Here is a 23,386-nt window from a genome sequence, read left to right as displayed (position 1 = left end):
ATATTTCCTGATCATCTTCATTCACACACGGGTCGTTTAGTTGAGGAAGGGGTCAGCTCATACGATTTCTCTGCATTTAAGTTATTGTTTAAGAAAATAGTCACTTAAATAAAAAGCGCTTCTTTTGGGACATCTACCCCTTCTAAGAATAATCGTGAAGACCCCTTTCTTGAAAAAATTCGTGCGGTGTTCACATCAAGTTTCAAAACTGCATTGTGGAATTTTGTGTTTTACCAACTGGAACTTTTATATTAATATCTGACTTCCTCAGTTCGAAAGTTTTTTTATGTGAAAAACATAATTAAAAGTCTGTCTTCCGATATATGTCTCCCCCTCCACAAAATATTTTTCGCAGATACTCCCACTTGAAAGATGTTTGCAGGTGTTTTTGGGTCATGCCAAGTTTTATAACTTCCTTACGGAATATATCCCGCTTCTTGTATCATTTTTAATCGACTCGAACTTTCGAATTAAGCATTACCTCTCTCCTTATCGTCCTATTTTCTAACGTCCAAAGATTTTGCTTTTCAATTATCCATCTGGGGTCAAATGAAAAGCAGGTTATCCTTGAATGGAGTGAGAAGAGGTATCACAAAGGATTTAAAGAAAATGGGAAGTTCATGGGAGAGGATAAAGAGTGATTCTTTGCGTATATGAGCGATTCTTTGCATATCTGAGTGATTCTTTGCGTATCTGAGTGATTCTAAGCATATCTGAGTGATTCATGCGTATATGTGTCGGCCTAGGGCTACTTTTTGCTGCAATATGGTTTTAGAAGTAGTTAATAGTGTATTTCCTCAGCCACGAAGCTTTTATTAAATGAAAATGCTGCTTCAGTAAAAAATACATTTGCCCAGCTACCCCTTTTGGAAAGGTTTCTGGGTGTCTTATCTGCTAAGCCCCCACAGGAGTCGAATCCGTCTTCAAAAGCTGATTTTCATGTTACCCGGTGGAAAAATGTCTTCATGCAGGCAAAAATTTGTTTCGCTCGAGTTTAGGGTCAAAGTTGAAACATTGCTTCTCCAGCCGACCAGCTAAGAGGTGTTGAATTTGGCTTCGAAGCTGGATTTCCTAATATATTTATGTGGACAAACATTTGATGTGTTTCCGTTTTGGGCTTAAGCTGAAAAGTTGCGTCTCCAGCCGACCGGCTACAAGGTGTTGGATTTGGCTTCGAAGCTGGATTTCTTAATATATTTATTTGGACAAACATTTGACGTGCTTTCGTTTTGGGCTTAAGTTGAAAAGTTACTTCTCTGGTCGACCGACAAAGAGGTGTTGAATTTGGCTTCGAAGCTGGATTTCTTAATATATTTATTTGAACAAACATTTGACGTGCTTCTGTTTTGGGCTGAAGTTGAAACGTTGCTTCTCCAGCCGACCGGCTAAGAGGTGTTGAATTTGGCTTCGGAGCTGGATTTCTTAATATATTTATTTGAACAAATATTTGACGTGCTTCTGTTTTGGGCTGAAGTTGAAACGTTGCTTCTCCAGCCGACCGGCTAAGAGGTGTTGAATTTGGCTTCGAAGCTGGATTTCCTAATATATTTATGTGGACAAACATTTGATGTGTTTCCGTTTTGGGCTTAAGCTGAAAAGTTGCGTCTCCAGCCGACCGGCTACAAGGTGTTGGATTTGGCTTCGAAGCTGGATTTCTTAATATATTTATTTGGACAAACATTTGACGTGCTTTCGTTTTGGGCTTAAGTTGAAAAGTTACTTCTCTGGTCGACCAACAAAGAGGTGTTGAATTTGGCTTCCAAGCTGGATTTCTTAATATATTTATTTGAACAAACCTTTGACGTGCTTCTGTTTTGGGCTGAAGTTGAAAAGTTACTTCTCCAGCCGACCGGCTAAGATGTGTTGAATTTGGCTTCGAAGCTGGATTTCCTAATATATTTATGTGGACAAACATTTGATGTGTTTCCGTTTTGGGCTTAAGCTGAAAAGTTGCTTCTCCAGCCGACCGGCTAAGAGGTGTTGAATTTGGCTTCGAAGCTGGATTTCTTAATATATTTGTGTGGACAAACATTTGATGTGCTTCCGTTTTGGGCTTAAGTTGAAAAGTTACTTCTCTGGTCGACCGGCAAAGAGGTGTTGAATTTGGCTTCGAAGCTGGATTTCTTAATATATTTATTTGAGCAAACATTTGACGTGCTTTCGTTTTGGGCTTAATTTGAAAAGTTGCGTCTCCAGCCGACCGGCTACAAGGCGTTGGATTTGGCTTCGAAGCTGGATTTCTTAATATATTTTTTGGACAAACATTTGACGTGCTTTCGATTTGGGCTTAAGTTGAAAAGTTACTTCTCTGGTCGACCGGCAAAGAGGTGTTGAATTTGGCTTCGAAGCTGGATTTCTTAATATATTTATTTGAACAAACCTTTGACGTGCTTCTGTTTTGGGCTGAAGTTGAAAAGTTGCTTCTCCAGCCGACCGGCTAAGATGTGTTGAATTTGGCTTCGAAGCTGGATTTCCTAATATATTTATGTGGACAAACATTTGATGTGTTTCTGTTTTTGGCTTAAGCTGAAAAGTTGCGTCTCCAGCCGACCGGCTACAAGGTGTTGGATTTGGCTTCGAAGCTGGATTTCTTAATATATTTATTTGGACAAACATTTGACGTGCTTTCGTTTTGGGCTTAAGTTGAAAAGTTACTTCTCTGGTCGATCGGCAAACAGGTGTTGAATTTGGCTTCGAAGCTGGATTTCTTAATATATTTATTTGAAGAAACATTTGAGGTGCTTCTGTTTTGGGCTGAAGTTGAAAAGTTGCGTCTCCATCCGACCGGCTAAAAGGTGTTGGATTTGGCTTCGAAGCTGGATTTCTTAATATATTTATTTGGACAAACATTTGACGTGCTTCCGTTTCGGGCTTAAGTTGAAAAGTTACTTCTCCGGTCGAACGGCTAAGAGGTGTTGACTTCGGCTTCGAAGCTGGATTTCTTAATGTATTTGTGTGGACAAACATTTGATGTGCTTCCGTTTGGGCTTAAGTTGAAAAGTTGCTTCTATAGCCGACCGGCAAAGAGGTGTTGAATTTGGCTTCGGAGCTGGATTTCCTAATATATTTATGTGGACAAACATTTCATGTGCTTCCATTTTGGGCTTAAGTTGAAACATTGCTTCTCCAGCCGACTGGCTAAGAGGTGTTGAATTTGGCTTCAAAGCTGGATTTCCTAATATATTTATGTGGACAAACATTTGATGTGTTTCCGTTTTGGGCTTAAGCTGAAAAGTTGCGTCTCCAGCAGACCGGCTAAAAGGTGCTGGATTTGGCTTCGAAGCTGGATTTCTTAATATATATATTTGGACAAACATTTGACATGCTTCCGTTTTGGGCTTAAGTTGAAAAGTTAATCCGGTCGACCGGCTAAGAGGTGTTGAATTCGGCTTCGAAGCTGGATTTCTTAATATATTTATGTGGACAAACATTTCATGTGCTTCCATTTTGGGCTTAAGATGAAAAGTTGCTTCTATAGCCGACCGGCTAAGAGGTGTTGAATTTGGCTTCGGAGCTGGATTTCCCAATATATTTATGTGGACAAACATTTCATGTGCTACCCTTTTGGGCTTAAGTTGAAAAGTTGCTTCTATAGCCGACCGGCTAAGAGGTGTTGAATTTGGCTTCGGAGCTGGATTTCCTAATATATTTATGTGGACAAACATTTCATGTGCTTCCATTTTGGGCTTAAGTTGAAAAGTTGCTTCTATAGCCGACCGGCTAAGGGGTGTTGAATTTGGCTTCGGAGCTGGATTTCCTAATATATTTATGTGGACAAACATTTCATGTGCTTCCATTTTGGGCTTAAGTTGAAAAGTTCCTTCTATAGCCGACCGGCTAAGAGGTGTTGAATTTGGCTTCGGAGCTGGATTTCCCAATATATTTATGTGGACAAACATTTCATGTGCTTCCATTTTGGGCTTAAGTTGAAAAGTTCCTTCTATAGCCGACCGGCTAAGATGTGTCGAATTTGGCTTCGGAGCTGGATTTCCTAATATATTTATGTGGACAAACATTTCATGTGCTTCCATTTTGGGCTTAAGTTGAAAAGTTGCTTCTCCAGCCGACCGGCTAAGAGGCGTTGAATCTGGCTTCGAAGCTGGATTTCTAAATATATTTATACGGACAAACATAGGATGTACTTTCGTTTTGGGCTTAAGTTAAAAAGTTGCTTCTCCAGCCGACCGGCTAAGAGGCGTTGAATCTGCCTTCGAAGCTGGATTTCTAAATATATTTATACGGACAAACATAGGATGTACTTTCGTTTTGGGCTTAAGTTAAAAAGTTACTTCTCCGGCCAAAAGTCTCACAAGAGTAAACTTTGGCAGCTAGATCTCTTATTATATTATATTAATATAATATATTACTTATTATATTATATTAATAAGATCTCTTATTACCCGACGAAAAAACGTCTTCATTTGGCGAACATTTGGTCTGGTTTCACTTCAGGCCAAAGCTGACCTGAAGCTGTGTTGCCAGCTTTAAAAAGCTGGTGACCAGGTTTAAAAATCATTTTCAAATTTGAAAGATATATTTTTATGAATAAGTTTTCAATGTAGTTTTTTTTTCATTTTTTAGGAAAATTTCAAAGAATTATACTGTCAATCAGGTATACCCGCCAGTATTGACACACCGGCGTCACTTGTTCAATTAAGACCCATTCACAATGAAATTTTACAAATATCAAAATTTAGCTAGCGCTAATTGAGTCAATAAGAATTTTTCAGCCAATCAGAAATTCCAATGAAAAGTCTGATTGGCTCAAGCTAGCGCTAGTTGACTCTTGGTATCAGTAAAATCTAATTGTGACCGGGCCTTTAACAAAATTTGCCGTTTTTTGCTAAAAATATATATTGCTAAAGGTTATAATCTAGGACTGATTGAATAAATTGTAAAGGATAAAAATATAACACCCAAATAAAAATGACAAACCAAATAAATTAAATGCAAAATATGTAAAATTAGTTTGCAATATTAAAAATTTTGCCAATTCAGGTATGGCGGCCCAGTGTGGGTATTAGACAAACTCCTGAAAAACTCAAATATTTTGAACAGTTAACTGTTATGGTTAGTTGTTTTTGTTTGTCAATGTGGTGAGACTTGTTTAGTTACTAAATAAAAATAAGCTTTTTTTAATGAAAGCAAATTACGACATTAAAACTTAAACGAACATATGTTTTCCTATATGAGGATATTTAATTTCTGTTCACTTTTAATATTATATTTAGAGTTGTCCTAAAAATGAAAGACTGCCTATTATTTTTTAACTAAGTTTTTTTTTTAATCAGGTTCAAGGAATATAAGACATCATTCCTATAGCGACATCGCTGGGACATTTCCGCGTGACAAAATTAGCCGTTTTCTTCCAAACCTCAGTTTGAGTCATGCCCAATTTTATCGCTGCTTTTCAAAACTAATTCTTCTTGTGTTGTCATAATTAAGGCCAACTGCAATTGCTCATGTTTATGTTGATAGCCTGCACAGCGTGATTTCATGTTTAATTTGGACAATAAATGCAAATGAGCTGCTTAAGAATCTGCACTGCACTTTCTGTCACAGAGGGAGCATCGCTTCAATTACTTCTTTATGAGGTTTTCCCAGCGGCTCAAGGGTTTAACCAAAGAGCATGGGTAACTTATAACAGTTAAAACTGGCGCTATCATCGGCAAATAAAATCCCTCAACGCCATCTAGTATTCGGTGACACATGGCATTTTTTAAAGCTTTGTAATTATTGTCCTGTCAGGAACTGAGACCAGACACTTATTACTATACTAATCTTATTAACTCTAGAAATCAAATTGATTTTTCGGATTATTACACTAAAACAAAACAAATGCCGCCAAATGCTAGATGGCGTCGAGTTTTTTGTCGACACTAGTACCAGTTCTCAATATTGTAAGTTACCCATGCTCTTTAGGTTTAACTTCATCAGCGAAACAAGGGGCAGAAAACCCAGCTCTACTAAGGCAATACTGTCTTTCTGTAATTTAATAAGCATAGAAATCCGTAAAACAAACAAAAATTTTGTTATTTCAAACCGTGTCTAATTTAAATGAAATAAATCTATTGTAAGAAATTTTACTGCAAAATTTTTCTAAAAAAATTATATGTTTTACTATAATTAACCCGTTCTATGTTTAACTATATTTCGCATCCTAGACAAAAGTTTGAGCAAAATGAATAAACTTTCAGAGGTTTTGCGAGTTCAGGGTACTAGAATAAGTTTGAAAATTAATGTTAAGAAGACTAAGTCACTAAGGCTAGGAATTGGCTAGTCACTAAGGCTAGGAATAAGGCTAGGAATAGGCAAGTGAAGATTAAAAGGTGATGTTGGGTAACGAAAAGATTGATTAGGTGGGCGGCTTCACTTAACTTGGTATTATTATTAGTACAGACGGTTGGAGCAGTGAATATGTTAAAAGTAGAATAGACAAGGCTCAAGGTGTTTTTTCACAGTTAGAAAAAAGTTTCAAAGAAGAGGAAGATAAGTCTTCAAGCCCAGATTAGAAAATACAATGATGACAGTGGTCAAATGTGGCTCTGAAGCATGGGCGCTCCGAAAAGCGGATGAAAATTTACAAGATGTTTTCTAGAGAAATTGCCTACAGATTGTTCTGGGAGCCTGGCTGACTGATGGTATTTCAAACAGTAAGCTGTACGGAAAATTTGGTTCAATCCCGCTATCCTAGTGGTATAATGAAAGAAAGGTTTAGATGGCTAGGGCACGTTCTGCAGACGAAGGATGACCGATTGCCGAAGATTGTCCTATTCGGCCAACCGTCTAGGGGTAAACGGAAAGCAGGTCGTCCCCGTCTGGAGTGGGAGGATGTCATAAAGAAGGATTTAAAGGAAATGGGAACTTCTTGGGAGGATGTAAAGAAGGAGGCTTTGAATACATCTGTATGGAGGAGGAGCGAGTGTATCTGTGTTTGCCTCAGGCGGCTCGGTGCTGCGGTGAGTTGTTAGTAGTAGTAGTAGTAATCCACTCAAGACGCAACCTTTGGCCACTAGACCCATCTCGTTAAATCACAATTAAAAACCTGTGAACAACAACTTATGCATTCTTCGTTGAGGTAGAAATTCTCTGAATTACCCCTCCCCCTTGAATCATTTAGTTAAGCTAACATTGAACTAAATTATAGGTTTAGGAATCTATTACAGATTTGAACTGAAATCAGTTTTCTTCTCTCCAGGCTGATTTCCAAGCTTTTACATCTCCTTTACTACTATTACTACTACTACTACTACTACTACTACTACTACTACTACTACTACTACTACTACTACTACTACTACTACTACTACTACTACTACTACTACTACTACTCTACTACAACTACTACTACTAACAACTCACTACAACACCAAGCCGCCTTACACCTTTTTTACACCGTCCCAAGAAGTTCTGATTCCCTTAAACCCTTCCTTACGACATAGTCCCACCCGATTTAGAGCTCACAAAACGAAAAAAAATAGTATGTAAACAGGTATGCAATATTCGACATATGCAATTTTCTAATTTTCAACTCTTTGGGGCCAATGTCATTAAGACCCTGACCAGTCTTACCTGTATCCTTAACATAAGTTTCAGCACAGGGTCTGGAAGGCGAAGGGATCTTATTGACATCCTGACTTTGATTCTGTTGAATTGACTGGTTCATTAAATTTCCTAGAACACCAAAGACATCAATTATGGTCAGTTTTAACCAAAAGGATACTAAAACATTACTATTGAGAGCGCCGGTGCCTGAATTAGTCCCTTGGATTTAACTTGTTATATTTTGAATTTTCTGATTCTCTGTTCTTAAAACAAATGTACAATCTAGGCACTCACAAGGGCCTGGATCCCACTTCTGAATTTTCAAAATTACTCTATATTTTTCTTTAATTTTCCATTTTTTTATTCAACTGATTTATTTTGCTTTCTAAATCCCCCTCGTGGCACAAACTCTTGCATAATTGCCAGATTCAAGCATCTCTATGAACTTTGGGACTCATATTTTGATCTAGGATCCATAAATGGACGCAATGTTGCCAGAGGGGGGAGGTAGACCAATGCTGACTGATATGAGGCGTCAGATCAAAAATCAAGTAGAAAGTGAAGAAGAAAAATAGAAATCTACTTTGTGAGAAAGGGTCAATGGCACCGTTTTAATTATAGTTGATGCTTTTTGGAAGAATCAAATTATATTTCGACAATTTGGAAGCATACCTGGTGCTTAAGGTCTATTCACAATGAGATATTACTAATACCAAGATTTAACAAGCGCTAATTTGAGCCAATCAGATTTTAGGGTTTTGGCCGAATGGGTTGGTGCGCTAGATTCGGGACCCCTTGTCTGAGAGGACGCGGGTTCAAATCCCGGTGTGCCCAATTCTTCGGTTTGGGACGGGGGTCAGTGGCGCGACTCTGTAGGCTTAGCCAGAGTCGACCCAGCTCTAAATGGGTACCTGGAGAAATCTGGGGAAGGTAAACAGGAAGGGTGTGCGAAAGCACAGGTTGGCTGCCCCCCCCCATTGCACTTCCTGACTGAAGGGCCAAGAAACGGAGATCAGCACCGCCGGTACGGACTTAGAGTCTAATGCCGTATCCTTCACCTTTACCTTTTAGGGTTTTCTGATAGGCTGGAAAATTCTCTATTCAGTCAAACATACACTAGGTAAATTTCGGTATCAATAAAAGATTTTTGTTAACAGCCGTTCCCAGAGTCTTGGAAAGTTTGCAGCAGGAGCTGCTGTGAGTGATGAGAATATTGGCTCACTTATCTTGGTTTCCCCCGATCTTTAGTTTCCCTCTAGCAGCCAGTAATTCGTTGCCAAGCTGAACGACTGCTCGGTCTGCGCCTCAGTGAACACAGAAGTAAAAGCTCTTATACTCTCCCTTCGTCTAAATTAAATAAAACAAAATCAACTAAAATAGAGGAGCAACATTAAAACTTGTAAATAATGTAAACAATGGGCATATTGCCCATTTGCAAATTAAAATGGGCATATTAAAACTTGTAAACAATAGGCATATTGCATAACGTATAGACCTTTCCCCTAGGGGCCGTGGAGAGTCACGTCCTGATGAAAGGCTCGGTTATTGAATCTTTAAGCTACACTGAACCAAACGGCTATCTAAAAATTTGGATCGGATGTCTTTGGGGAAACAAGGGGCGTGGAAGAGGGAATAGTTGCCCTCCAATGCTCTGGGTCACTTAAAAGGGACCCTAGAACTTTAGTAAGCCCTTTCCCGATCTTCTAGAGCAATTGGTTAGATACCATCACCCCTGGAAAAAAAAACGAAAAAAAAAAACAGAAACAAAACAAACACGCATCGGTGATCTTTGTTCTGTAAAAAAAAAGAAAAAAAAATTCCATAGTATTACAAATGGGAGCTTAGAACCTCTACAGTAGGATTCTCTGATACGCTGAGCGTGATAGTTTGATTTTCATCCAGATTACTTGACTTTTTGGGAGTGTTTTCCCCCTTTTTCGAAAATTAAGCAAATATATCTATGTATTTCTATATATTATTATATATTATTACATTATATATTATATATATGAAGCAAATATTACATATATATATACATATATATATATATATATATATATATATATATATATATGTATATATATATATGTGTGTGTGTGTGTGTGTGTGTGTGTGTGTGTGTGTGTGTGTGTGTGTGTGTGTGTGTGTGTGTATATATAGGTGAGATTTAGGTGAGGTGAGATTTAATATTCCATCATTTTTACTGCCTTAAAATTTTCCCTAAAACACTGGAAAACCAATCAAGTTTTACAAAGAAGAAAGATTTACCTTTCTTTCAGACATAAGCTTGAGGCGCGGTGGGATTGGCTAGATGTAAACCAGTGAAAATCGAAGCACACTTTTCATTTTTTTTTTTTTAATCACGGTGCTACAAGAGCATGGTCTCACTTTTTGTCTTTGATCTAACCTATTTGCTGGTTGTGAAGGCCAAAGACCCTAGTGGTCTTAACAGGGCCGTTTCCAGGATTGGGGAGGTGTGTGATACCCGGTTTGAACTCTCCCTTCCCAGAAATTTTTTGCCTAACTCGAACAATATTAATACTAATACATGTAAACAAATTTATGTTGTTCTTAATTTTTTGTAAATCCCCCCGGAACAAAGTACCCTCCCCCCAAACGAAATATACGGTCCCTGGCCAGAGCCTCAACAAGTAAGTCCACCAGGATGTAATGTAACGTAACTATACTAACGTTGAGCCAACAACATGTTTAAGGTTGTTTCGGAGATGGCTGGTCCACTTTGTGTTGTTCGAAGCCTCAAGTTTTCAGGAGAGTTGCACTGCTCTGAAGGGGAAGAATCGGGTGAATATCTCATATCCCCTAATCCTTCATTATCATCTCCTTCATCATTATCACCATCATCGTTGTCTTCAGAAATCTCACTCATGAATATCTGAAAGAAAGTTAGAGATAAATTACTAAACATTACAAATATGATCTTTGAAATCGGGGAAGCAACCAGCGATTTTAAAAAACCTTTGGTTGAACACCCTAATGAGGAGGGTGGCAAGAGCAAGTGCGGTAATTATAGAAACATTAGCTTTATATCTGTAGGAAGCAAATTACTTAACATGATGATATTTATTAGATTAAGAGATGCTGTAGATGAAGTCTTATGAGAAGAACAGTGTGGATTTGGAAAGGGCGAGGATTGTCCTCGAGGATGGGTTGAACAAAATTTCACTCTTAGATTAATTATTGAGAAGTGTCTGAATCACGGATCGTTTAGAGCTCAGTTTTATAGGTTATAAATATGAACTTCATTCAGCTGATAGAAATGCTTTAGTCAAAGTCCTATCCTTGTATGGCATACCAGATAGGTACATTAAAGTGGGTAGTGCTATGCACGAGAACTATATGGCTTCGGTTTAAGTAGGAAGTGAGGTTAGTTCCTGGTTTCGAGTTGAGCCATGGGTTAAGCAGGGTTGTTTTCTCTCCCCGTTTTATGGATTATTTTGATTAACTTTGTCCTAGGGAACACGAAAAAAATTATAAGAGAGCTTTAAGTTAAATGCGAAGGTAAAACTCCGCTTGATTTGATTATTCAGATGATTTGAGTGGGCTAGATACAAATATTAGTAAAATGGATAGATTTTTTGGAAGTTTTGACAGTTCAAGGTGCAAAAAAAGGTCTGAAAATTAGTGTTCGGAAGACTAAGTGGGTTAGACTAGGAATAAACGAAGGTGAAGAGGTGATGTTAGTCAAAAAGTAGGTCGTCCCTGAACAGGGTGGAAAGAGGTCATGAGCGAAGATTAAAAAGAGAACTTTATTGGAGAAACTTTAAATACAATGGGGGGGTTGGAGAGGAGGAGCATGCGTAGCTGTGTTGACCCCGGGCGGCTTAGTACTGCACTAATTTGTTAGCAGTATCAGCAGTAATGCAAATATTTAAAATTTTCCGAAGAAGATTTATTTCTTGATTCTTTTTTCAATCGCGTCAACTCACAAAAACGTAGGAGGTTGGTTAATGTGTATTTTTTCTCAATTTGGGAGAGGGGGAGAATTTCACAGTTTTTGGATTAGCTCAATGAAAATGACAAAAAAAGCATTTTCAATAAAAACGCCTAAAAAATGGACTTTTCGAAATCTAGGGGGAGGCAAATACTCCCAGCCCTAATTGCTGCCATTGCTTTGGTTTAACATTAAAATCAAAAGTTATATTTAACTAGCAAAAGATACGATGTCCTCATTATAGTGGTACGATTTTTTTCAGTAAACGGTAATTACTTACATATGTATATCATTTCTACTATTTGTTTTTCAACTCAGCAGTACTGCTACAGCGGTCTACGAAATCAAAATTCACAAAAAAATACGCTAGACCAAGTAGAATAAAAGAAGAACCATTAAATTCACATTTTTTTTTAAATAGTTACAGACAAAATATCAAAATTAAGCAGAAAAATTTAAAGTCATTGATATGCAAAAAAACTCCATTTGATTTGTCCATCGCCGTATTTTCTGTAGTCAGAAAAGCAGAGATTTTCGATCATTTTTCTAGAATTTCACAGTATCCCTGGGGTTGTGATTTTTACGGTCTCTTTTTGACATATCTGGAGATACAGAAGACAAGACTTGACTTTTGTGTCAGCCGTAAACATCTCTCACGCTTAGTCAGAAAATAATCTCCAACTATCTCTGCCAACGGAAATCGTTGGACTTGGTAAACTTGTCCATTTGCTCCACTGGCGAAAATTTCCTGGGGTTTCTAAGAAAATCGACAAGGGTAAACTTGCCTATTTGTTCCATGTTAACATCTGTTATTATTCTTCCCAAAAATAGACTAATCACAAGGCTTAGTACACATATCTATTTATTCTATAAATTATTCCTCACAGTTTCTCAGAAACATATGCAGATTAAAAGATCTCTCAATTATTTCTGAAAAATTGAAAAAAAAAATTATTATCTCAAATTTGAGTAAAAACCAGTAATCTCCATAAACTTATATTATTTGGCAGAGTGAACATGTACACTTGTTCCGCTCGTGAAAATTTCTTAGAATATCTAAGAACACCCACAAGTAGAAAACAGTTTTCATTAATCTTCATAAATGGATATATTCGATACAATAAACTAACATCAATTACATTTTCTCAGAACAATGAACGAATAGACCATAGTTTCCAACTATTTCCACAAATGGAGATACTTCGATTTAGTAAACAGGTTTACTTGTTCCACTATTCTTCACAGTTTCTCAGAAAAATCTACAAATTAAAAAAGATGTCCCGATGATATAAAAAATAAAAAAAAAAGAAAAATTTCTGTGTTCTCCAGTTTCAGTAAAAAACTTCAGTAATCCCCATAAACTGGTATCATTTGACAGAGTAGACTTGTATAATTGTTCCGTTCACGAAAATTTCTTAGAGCATCTAAGAACTTGCACAAGTGGAAAACAGTTTTCAGTAATCTCCATAAACAGATATCATTCGATACAGTAAAAATGACTTGTGCCATGTTAACATCAATTACATTTCCTCAGAAAAATGAACAAACAGAACACAGTTTCCAATGATCTCCACTAATGGAGATCACTAGATTTAGGAAACTAGTCTACTTATTCCTTTTTTTGCAGTTTCTGAGAAATTTCCACAAATTAAAAAGGTCTTCCAATGATTTCTAAAAAAGGAAAACATTGGACAAAGTAAACTTGTCTATTTGTTACGTGATTATTTCTCAAGATTTATCAGAGGACTGCGAAAATGGAAAATTGTCTCCAACAAACTTCATAATAGGAATACTACTCAGTTTCTAAAAAGAACAGCAAAACTGGAAATGGTCTCCAATGAACTATTCAAATGGAGATCATTGAAGCAGTAAACTTGTCTATTTGCTCCACTTGAACATCTCTCGCAATTTTTTTCACATATCCTTAATGACCTTCAAAACTGGGTACCGCAGCATTTGACACATTTATTTTTTGAACACCTCTCACAGTTTTTCAGCAAAATTTATACTGGAAAATGGTCTTAAATGTTTCTGGGTCAAGTCTACAAATAAAACAAAACGGCTTACATGGAGACGCTATACTACACCCTGCTCCCTGAGTCTGGGGAGCTTATATTTAAACCAATTTAAAAAAAAATTGATTATTATTATTATTTGATTATTATTTTAACCGGCGTTTTAAGTAGAAAGGCAACACTGTTGGACGCAAAAATATTCCAGCAAGACTAAAAAAGTAAAATACATCATTTATTTTTCATACAGTTTATCAGTTTATAACAGACCAGGTAATGTGACAAATTTGGTCCAAAATTATTTATGTGTTCATATTAAGATCTAAAATAATTTTATCATTGTCAGCTTTTATGCATTTCACTAGGATCGTTGACATGGGTTCCACATGCATTCTGAATTCCAAATGAATCCTGGGGCTACGCATGAATTCCGGGGTTCCACATGAATTCTGGGGTTCCTCAAGCTAGCTTATATTTTTGCCAGTTGATCCAACACTATCCAAAGATTAACTTGAAAACAAGTTCAAGGTTTGAAAAAATATCAAAAGATATTTTAACATACATCTTTAAAATATCATACGAGGAAAGTGTTTAATAGTCATTTTTTTCCAAAACAGTGGCGTCAATGGAAGGGGAGAAGTTGAACCTTTGTCCCTTACATTTTTTGCACCCTTCAAAATTTTGAAATATACCTTTTGCATTAGAAAACTTTTTTGGGATTTTCATTGAAAAAACTTGATAAATTCCCCCCTAGATATTGCATAAAACATTCCCCCCTCTAGAAACTTTCATAAATTGACGCAGCTGCACCTAAGAACGTAAGCAGAAAGATAGAAAAAGGAAGAGAAGATGATTCTGTGAAATTTTGGGTTTAGATTTTGCCCTTGACCCAGGGTCACATAGCATCGCTCATGCTATTGACACAGAGCATTATTTTTGGCATAACTTGACCATATTTTGGGCTGTAGCAGAATGGAATAAATGGCATCCCAGTAGTGAGGATCTAGCCTCAATTTTGTTTCTATCTCAAAGATGCCGATATTGGGACTAAAATTCCAAGGTTTCATTGGAGAATTCAAAGGAGTGGCAACAATGCCATACAAATATATTAAATGATGAAAGTAATACTTCTGTTAATATCAATGACACCAATTAATGGAAATGTAAGGGGGGAATTTTTTGATTAAAAATACATAAAAGGCTCTTTTTCAAAATCTAGACGGCCTTTGGGGTTTCTTTTGACTTTTATTTGAAATGCCATAAGGTTATTTTTCAAAGTTTGCCCTTGGCAATGATGCTATAGTGACATATTTTTACTAACACTCGTCACTATTATCCTAACAAACAGCAATTTCACAAATTAATAGCATCCAGAACTAGATACGAAAACAAATAGGCCGACAGTCAAAATAAGATGGGTAGCTCGTGCATAGCTATCTTAGACAACATAATTTTTATTTTTTTGATTACTAAATTACATGGTAAAAATGATTGATATAGTCTCATTAATTATATCGACTGACATTTCTACACGGACAATCAAACTTTATTTCGTTTTTACTTGTATTATTAGCACATTGCAACTGGAAGCTACCCCGGGCTAGTGCTTTGGAGTTCAAACCCTCTGTATTCAATCGTCATTCAAATATACAATTCTTTATTATACAATATGAATATACTAAAATACAACATATTTAAAATGTTGCTGCAGAACGTGTATTCTCTCCTACAACTCGTCTATTTTAGGAGCTTTTTGAAGTTAGCCCCCCTCCTAAGTTTTGGAAGGAACATATCTTCTTTAGATATTTTTTCCAATGGGAGACACTGGGATATGTTAGCAAATAACAATTGCGTGGTTAAGGGAAAAAATTAGTACTCCCCTGTAACGTGCCTCTTATGTTCCCTCTTTTTATATTTAATGTTAGTCAGCGCTGCCATTATTACGGTTAGGGTTTCATCAGAGTCATTTCAGGAAGAGGGGGATGGCACGTACGCAGGGGGAGAGGGGGTCCTTCGCCCCCCCCCAAAAAAAAAAAAATTGTGAAATGTTTAATTTCCCCATGATTTCTGGGATTTCTGGCAAAAGTAGGACATTTATTAAGAATCTAGATACATATGTGAAGCCTTTTTTGGAGGATTTTACCGCATGCAATTATCCGGTCGAGTCACAGCCCAATTATTAACCCATTTTCTCTCTAACTTTTTACCCTCTTTGAAGTAATTAGCAATTGTACTTTTTTTTTTTTTTCTTTTTCTTTTTTGTAAGGAGAGTTTGCTTTCCACAGCAAAATAGAATTATTCTTGGCATTAGGGCGTTTATCCCCCCTTTTCAGGATAAAGTACAGCTTTTAATGGATCAATTTTGGAAACTATCATTCTTCATTAAAATCTACGTTTTTACAATAGAAGAACTACCCCCCCCCCACAGCACCCATATTGCACTATTAACCCTAAAATTTCCCTTTCAGTGGGGCATAATAGATTAATCACTGGTTCTAAATCGCTATGAACATAATCTGAGCCTAAAACGTACTTTTGAGGCTTCAGTCTTCCTCCCCCTCCACTACAATACTACAGATTAAAGCTCTGTATTTTCCGATATACGTCCTTTTGGCATTACTAAATAAAAAAGGTGCTACTCTATATCTGCTGTTTCGAAGGTTTTGGCCCCCCCGAAAAAAAATTCCTCCGTACGTGCCTGAGAGGGGGTTTCTGCCTTTGAACTGAAACTCTTTTTGTGAATTGTAGACCTGTGATGTAGACATATGCATAAAAAATTCGTTATTCAAAATGTATTTTTTGTGGCATATAACATCAGGAGAAGAGAGTAGCATTTGGCTACACTGAAAGTGTGAAGGGTGGTAAACCTCACGGATTTAACCAGCACTATTAGCTGAAAAACGCACCTATAGACCAAGGCCGTATCCAGACTGGGGTTTAGTGATTTGGACACCCCCCCCCCAAATGTTTGTCCGACTTGTAATAAAGTAACAAAAAAGAACACAAACAAATTTCTGGCGCGATTTTAAACTGTTTTTTGTTACCCCCCCCCCCGAAAAAATTCCTGGATACGACCCTGCTATAAACTATTAACAGCAGGCTGAACCTGCTTGTTGCAATGACTGTTCCCTCATAAAATGGCGGCTTAGTTACCATACAACCATGCTGTTTTACCAGGCCACTGGGCCTTACGAGGGGGACGTAATTTCTTTGTTTAGTATTTTTTTTTTCTGTATTAAAAAATTTATATATTAAATTAATATTGAATGATTAAGGTAAATATATCCAAGAAACTGAGGCATCTTTGTGTCACTGCGCTGCTGTGACACAGCAGCGCAGTAGGAGTAGTTGGTAGGAGTAGTAGCACTCATTGAAAGGTAGTCCTGGGATGTGGTTGCAGCTCAACTAGTCAATGAGCTGACTGAAGCATATAATCTCGCAATGGAAATGCAATATTATGGCTAAATTGCTCATGCAGTACAGTCAGGGGTATGGTTGAATATATTCACCCCTCTCTTATCCAAAGTGTGCAAAGCATTCTTTAGACGTTTAGATTCTTTAGAATTGTTCTTCCTTTACTATAAAAGGTTATTAGATCTCTATCCAAATATGACCTCCCCCTCCCGAAATGCACTAGGCCCCTTCTCATAAAAATAGTGGATGTCCCTGTGGTCAAGGGAAATTTTTTGTCTTTTGATATCCGATATATTTATTAACTTAAAGTTTAAAACGATGTCTGAATACTTATTTATGTTTATTTAGCCTCTTCATTTTCAGCGAAATACAATAAAAGCAACCAATAAAGAAAGTTGGTATATTATGCCTATCCACTGCAGCAAAAAAAATATGTTATGAATTTTCCTCGCAATTGAAAATAAATGTAACTGCACCCCCAAACACTGTCTGTTTTTATTGGCGAGTGCTTAAGATTTACTGAAAGGAAGGCAAAAACCCCTAAAAATATTAATTAAGAATTTTTGATAAAAAAATTTCTTTCATTTTGACAAAAAAAAACAAAAAAAAAAACAGCTACAATCTTTGTTTCTGTGAGCGATGAAAAAATGTGACATATTAAAAATATTCCTGATCACCTAGAGATTACATTCATACCATGAAATTTCTTGATTTTATAGGCCGTACAGTCACTGTATTTATAGTTAGGTAACTTAAAATCATTATGTAAAATAGCCCTTGTCCTTAGTCAGTATAGACACTTAGTGCAGACGCATTTCTCTCCATTCTCTATCTTCTGACAGGTCACTAAAATCACTAAAATAATCCACTTAAAATAAGCCCATTCTCTCTACCTTAAAAGAGCTGTGGCGTTCAACTCATGAAAATGTAGAGGGAGTGGGCAAAATGTACTTTTCAATATCTATGGGGGCATATTTGAAATTTGTTCCTTAATTTTGTCAATACCTTAAAAAAGGTATTTTTCAAAATCTAGGGTGGCACAAAATCTAAGGGGTACAGCCCCCAACCCCAATTAACGCACTTCCCAATTTCAGTTGCTACCTGAATATAGTTGAAAACATTTTCACGGCGATAAGTGGAATTCAAATAGGAAAAAGATTTTTAATTTAGAAGCTGAATTAATATGGAAGTGTGTATACTGAACAAGGTCATACTGTTGACTTCAGCGACACCTCAACTCAACAGTTGAAACCGTTTATAACCATTTTCAAGTTAGAACTCGAGTTTAAAATCCTTATGTCCGGAGGGCGATATCAGAGTGACATCAATACGACATGACAGGACATCAATCAAACAGTTCGTGGTAACGAACTGTAGTAAGGAGCGACCCGGCTCAACAGTAAACGAAACTCTAAAAAACTGAATTTCGATGCTAAAAGATATATCAAAGGAATCAGATTTTTATGCTGATTTTAAATATATAAGTTTCATCAAATTTAGTCTTTGTCATCAGAAGTTACGAGCCTGAGAAAATTTGCCTTATTTTAGAAAATAGGGGGTAACATCCCCTAAAAGTCATAGGATCTTAACGAAAATCGCACCATCGGATTCAGCGTATCAGAGAACCCTATAGAAAAAATTTCAAGGTCCAATCTACAAAAATGTGGAATTTCGTATTTTTTGCTAGAAGACAAATCACGGGTGCGTGTTTATTTGTTTTTTTGTTTTTGTTTTTTTTTGTTTTCTTCCCCCAGGGGTCATCGTATCGACCAAGTGGTCCTAAAATGTCGCAAGAGGGCTCATTCTAACGGAAATGAAAAGTTCTAGTGCCCTTTTTAAGTGACCAAAAAAATTGGAGGGCACCTAGGCCCCCTCCCACGCTCATTTTTTTACGAAAGTCAACGGATCAAAATTTTGAGATAGCCATTTTGTTCCGCATAGTCTAAAACCATAATAACTATGTCTTTGGGGATGACTTACCCCCCACAGTCCCTGGGAGAGGGGCTGCAAGTTACAAACTTTAGCCAATGTTTACATACAGTAATGGTTACTGGGAAGTGTACCGACGTTATCCGGGGGATTTTTTTGGTTTGGGTGTGGGGTTCAGGGGAGGGGGCTATATGGGAGGATCTTTTATTGGAGGAATATTTCATGGGGGAAGAGAAATTCAATCAAAAGGGCGCAGGACTTTCTAGCATTACTATAAAAAAACGAACAATGAAAATATAAACATGAAAAAGTTTTTTCAATTGAAAGTAACGAGGAGCATCAAAACTTAAAACGAACAGAGATTATTACGCATATGAGGGGTTCTAAAAATACTTTAGCATAAAGAGCGAGGTATTTAGGAGGAGATAAATACTTCACTCTTTATGCTAAAAATTTTTTAAGTAATTTCAACTATTTATTCTACGGCCTTTCTGATTCAGGGGTCATTCTTAAAGAATTGGGACAAAACAAGATTTAGTGTGAAGAGCGAGGTATTAACGAGGGGACCAACCCCCTCATATATATAATCAAAAATATAAGAATATAAAAGTTTGTTACGTAAGTTAATTCTTAAGTTGCGTATTTTTTTACTAATAAAAACGTTCGTTAAAAATTAAAAGATCTAGTTGCCTTTTTAAGTAACCGAAAAATTGGAAGACAACTAGGCCTCCTTCCCCACCCCTTATTTCTCAAAATCGTCTGATCAAAACTAAGAGAAAGCCATTTAGCCAAAAAAAGAATTAATATGCAAATTTCATTTTAATAATTTATGTACGGATAGCCAAAATCAGACATGCATTAATTCAAAAACTTTCAGAAATTAAATAAAAAAACAAGTTTTTTGAAATGAAAGTAAGGAGCGACATTAAAACTTAAAACGAACAGAAATTACTCCTTATATGAAAGGGGTTTTTCCTCCTCAACGCCCCGCTCCTTGCGCTAAAGTTTGATTCTTTATCGCAACTCTACTTTTTAAAACAATAAAAAACTTTAGCGTAAAGAGCGGGGCGTCGAGGAGGAAAAACCCCTTTCATATAAGGAGTAATTTCTGTTCGTTTTAAGTTTTAATGTCGCTCCTTACTTTCATTTCAAAAAACTTGTTTTTTTTATTTAATTTCAGACAAAAGCTACATAGCTCAAACTAAGAAATTTAAAACTTAAAAATGAAAAAGTATTCAGCAAGATTAAATTCATATAAGCCCTATTATTTTCAAAGTACTCCATATTTGCCCAGAACAGTCTCCCGAGGCTGAGAATAGTTTCATAACACACACCCCCAATCAGGTTTATCAGTCACTCAAGAACACTTCACACACCCAAGATTGTATCTCTTGAATTCCTCAATACTTCATATTCACAGATCAAAGGAAAAACTTTAATGACTGATGTACCCACAAATTGGGTATGAATAAGAACTCCCTCTTTTCTAATTGAGTAACACAATGAGGTGCTGTTTATGACATGAGAATACCACAAAAAAACAGAGAACAGAAAATATAAACTGACCCTAGACATGACCAGAGCCAATAACAGATTATTTTGGGTCCCATGAATCGTCGCTGTCACCACTAGACGTTGTCTATAATATTTTCACGCTGCTGAGATAACTTAAATATTATGTTTAGCTAATTACAAAAGGTTCTAGATATAGCAATTTCCTTTTAAATGAGCGTTTAAACAACTCTTTATGATGTTCCAGTACCCCGCTAGCAGTGGAGAAAGGAAAAAAAGAGGGAAGGTTGTGAAGGCCAGGGGACTGCGTGCTTTCTATGTTAGATTTTCGGCCATAACTTTACCAATTTTGTCCTTTTTGCGTCGATCCAACAGCAATTTTGAGGAGTTTCAGGCTATTTTTTTTAAATTCCAATACATTTGTTTTCTCAACAAAACTTTAACTATTAAGACTAATCGAGATAATGGTTACCATTCCTGAAGCGGCTACAAATGAAATTTTTTTCACTAGCCAATTTATGTTTAAACACATTGTTTTAGTTTTTGGTACCTATGTTCGGTGGTTCGTTCTTTACTAATTGCAGCAATGGCTGCGATATGATTACCAAACAACGTATAAAAACGTAAACTGTGACATCACCGTTTCCTCGACACGAAAGGAAGCGCTTTTTCAGAATCAGTTGGCAATACAGATGAACAGGAACAAGGTCAAACTCAAGGTTCTCACCCTCGTTGTCGTCCTCAAAGAAGTGAATGGATAACATCATGCACTCGCCTCCTCTCGTACTTTCTTCGGCTAGTAAGAGACCGTAAGGCATAAAGAAGGCAAATCCATGCCATTACGAAGGAAAGGTCCCAAGACCACCTTCAAGGACGGACGGGACTTAGTAAGTAAGTTGTATTCTATTTTTATGAGGTTTTACCCCTAGAACTAAATGCAAATCACTGAAAAATTTCCAGGAGAATAAATTGTATGTATCACTTTTTTCTGTAACTTCGTAAGCAATAATCATATTGAGGAAAAACACACTTAAAAATTAAGCCGCATTTTTTTTTGCCTTTTTTGACAAAGTTAGCGACGCGCTCTCAGAACGAATAACTAATCAGTGCACCCTTTGATGGGGCTTGATCAGAACCATCCGACTTGGGTGGACCCTGATTAGTTGCTCACACCGACGGCACATGACCAACTTTGATTGAAAAAGGATAATACAAATGGGCGTTTAATCTGCATGACACTGCTGAATTGGGATATCGTAAGTTAGTTGAAAAAGCTTGTATACAAGCTTCAAGTTGATGTCTTTTTCCTGATTACTTTATTTTTTTACACAGCTACCAGAAGGTTATAAAGATATACTTACAAATATTTTTTTTCTTTTATAGTCATTTTCTGGTGAGATTTCTTTTCAAAATTTGTACAGAATCGTCACTTTTCTACTGTTTGATCAGAATCGTCACCTTTCTACTGTTCCCAAATCTGATTAAATCACGGCTGTGTTTTGCTTGTCACGGAACTATATTTTAAACTAAGCGTGCACTTATTCTTGTATATGTTTGAGGGAACGCCATATAGCGTTGCCTATAGTAGAGTCATAGGGCTTCAATGTATTATTATTTATTCATTATTTATTTGATCATTTTTATTATAGAGGCACTTCTTATGGAAGGGATGGTCGTATAAACTTCGGAGGGTGCTCATTTGATTTGGAGTCAGAGTTCTTGTGTCCTTTTTAAAAGTAAAAAGTGATCGTAGGGCAATTAGCCCCACGCCCTTTTTTTCTCCAAATGCATCCAATCAAAATTTTGAGATATACATTTTATTCAAATTTGAAATAACTATGCTTCAAGGGTTGCCATCCCCTCCTTAGTCCCCTAAGCTGCCCAGGACAAGGACTTCGGTTATGGTAGTTTCCCATTGTTAACATATAAGGTTTTTAATGGAAGGGTTGGTCGCATAAACTTTGGTGGGGGCTCATTCGACTGGAAATTGAAAGTTCTAGTACTCTTTTTAAGACTAAAAAGTAATCGGAGTGCAACCATATATATATTTTTTATCGAACCATTTCTTAAAATTTCTGGAAAGGGTTGCATGCTAATTTGTCGCTAGAAATGACAGTCGTAATGTGAAAAGAAGAAACCCATCTGAATATAGGGAGCCCCTTATTCAGGAAAAGGCGCAAGAACATAACGACCAATCTTATTCTCAGAAAACTGTATTTCTTTTGGAAAAACAAGGTATGATTCAAGCCAAAGAGAGGAATGTCGCATACCCCTTTGAGAATTAATAAAATGGCAACCCAATCAATTGGTGCAAATATAAGCAACATTTCCCCAATCAGTTGGTGCGATGCCTCAATATCCTATGCTGCCAGAGCAGGATCGAATAGGTGCGGGGCCCGATTGGTTTTCTTTGGACCCTCTATCACTGTATATAAATTTAGATAGCATAATCAAACTCAATAATTTTTGGCTACTATATTCTTTGCACGTACAAACATCTCCTTCCATTTAATCTACTATCAGTGGTCCAGTGAATATTACCCTGGAACACGTATTTTAGTAGAAACTTTCTCAAAATGCTTTTGAAACCTACTAATTACAGTATTAATTACCGATTTTAATATATATGGGGATAATTTTTTTTTTAAATTAAATTCTTTAAAATTTAGTACTATAAAGGTAAAGCCAAGTTTCGCATTCAGGAGAAATCTGGCTTGTCTACCCGTGAAAAAATCGAATGTCGCTTATGTTTATACTTGTTTAAATGTTCTCCGGAGCACTTGCATCTCGGTCCGGCTTTGTCTAATGGTTGAGGTAGGGAATGATTGTACTGTCTAGATTTGTCTACAGCGCTCTTTATACAGGCACTGATTCGTCCTGTAGCGCATAAATGAATAGTAGTTTACGTACGTAAAGTAATTCAAGTACGTATTGCAAAATCTCTCTAATGTAGGACTATCCCGAATAATTCAATAAATTTGACAAAATCTTTTACAGTTATCAGTTTTCTACATAATAAAGT

The 23,386-nt window shown here is 36.7% G+C and overlaps 1 protein-coding gene across 3 annotated transcripts in view; it reads right to left on the bottom strand.

Annotated features, from left to right (window-relative positions):
- The window catches only part of LOC136026919 (serum response factor homolog), a 178,881-nt gene that overhangs the window by 8,275 nt on the left and 147,220 nt on the right, over window positions 1-23,386 (bottom strand). For all 3 annotated transcript variants that reach the window (XM_065703754.1, XM_065703753.1, XM_065703752.1), the window contains exons 4-5: window positions 10,237-10,438; window positions 7,573-7,674 (exon numbers count right to left, since the gene is read on the bottom strand). In XM_065703754.1, coding sequence (XP_065559826.1) covers window positions 7,573-7,674; window positions 10,237-10,438 — 304 coding nt within the window. The remainder of the gene's footprint in view (window positions 1-7,572; window positions 7,675-10,236; window positions 10,439-23,386) is intronic.

This window comes from Artemia franciscana, chromosome 5 (genome assembly GCF_032884065.1).
Source record: "Artemia franciscana chromosome 5, ASM3288406v1, whole genome shotgun sequence".
In the NCBI taxonomy this organism is placed as follows: domain Eukaryota; kingdom Metazoa; phylum Arthropoda; class Branchiopoda; order Anostraca; family Artemiidae; genus Artemia; species Artemia franciscana.
Note: the sequence above shows the minus strand (reverse complement) of the source record. Positions and strands in the feature narration are given on the sequence as shown.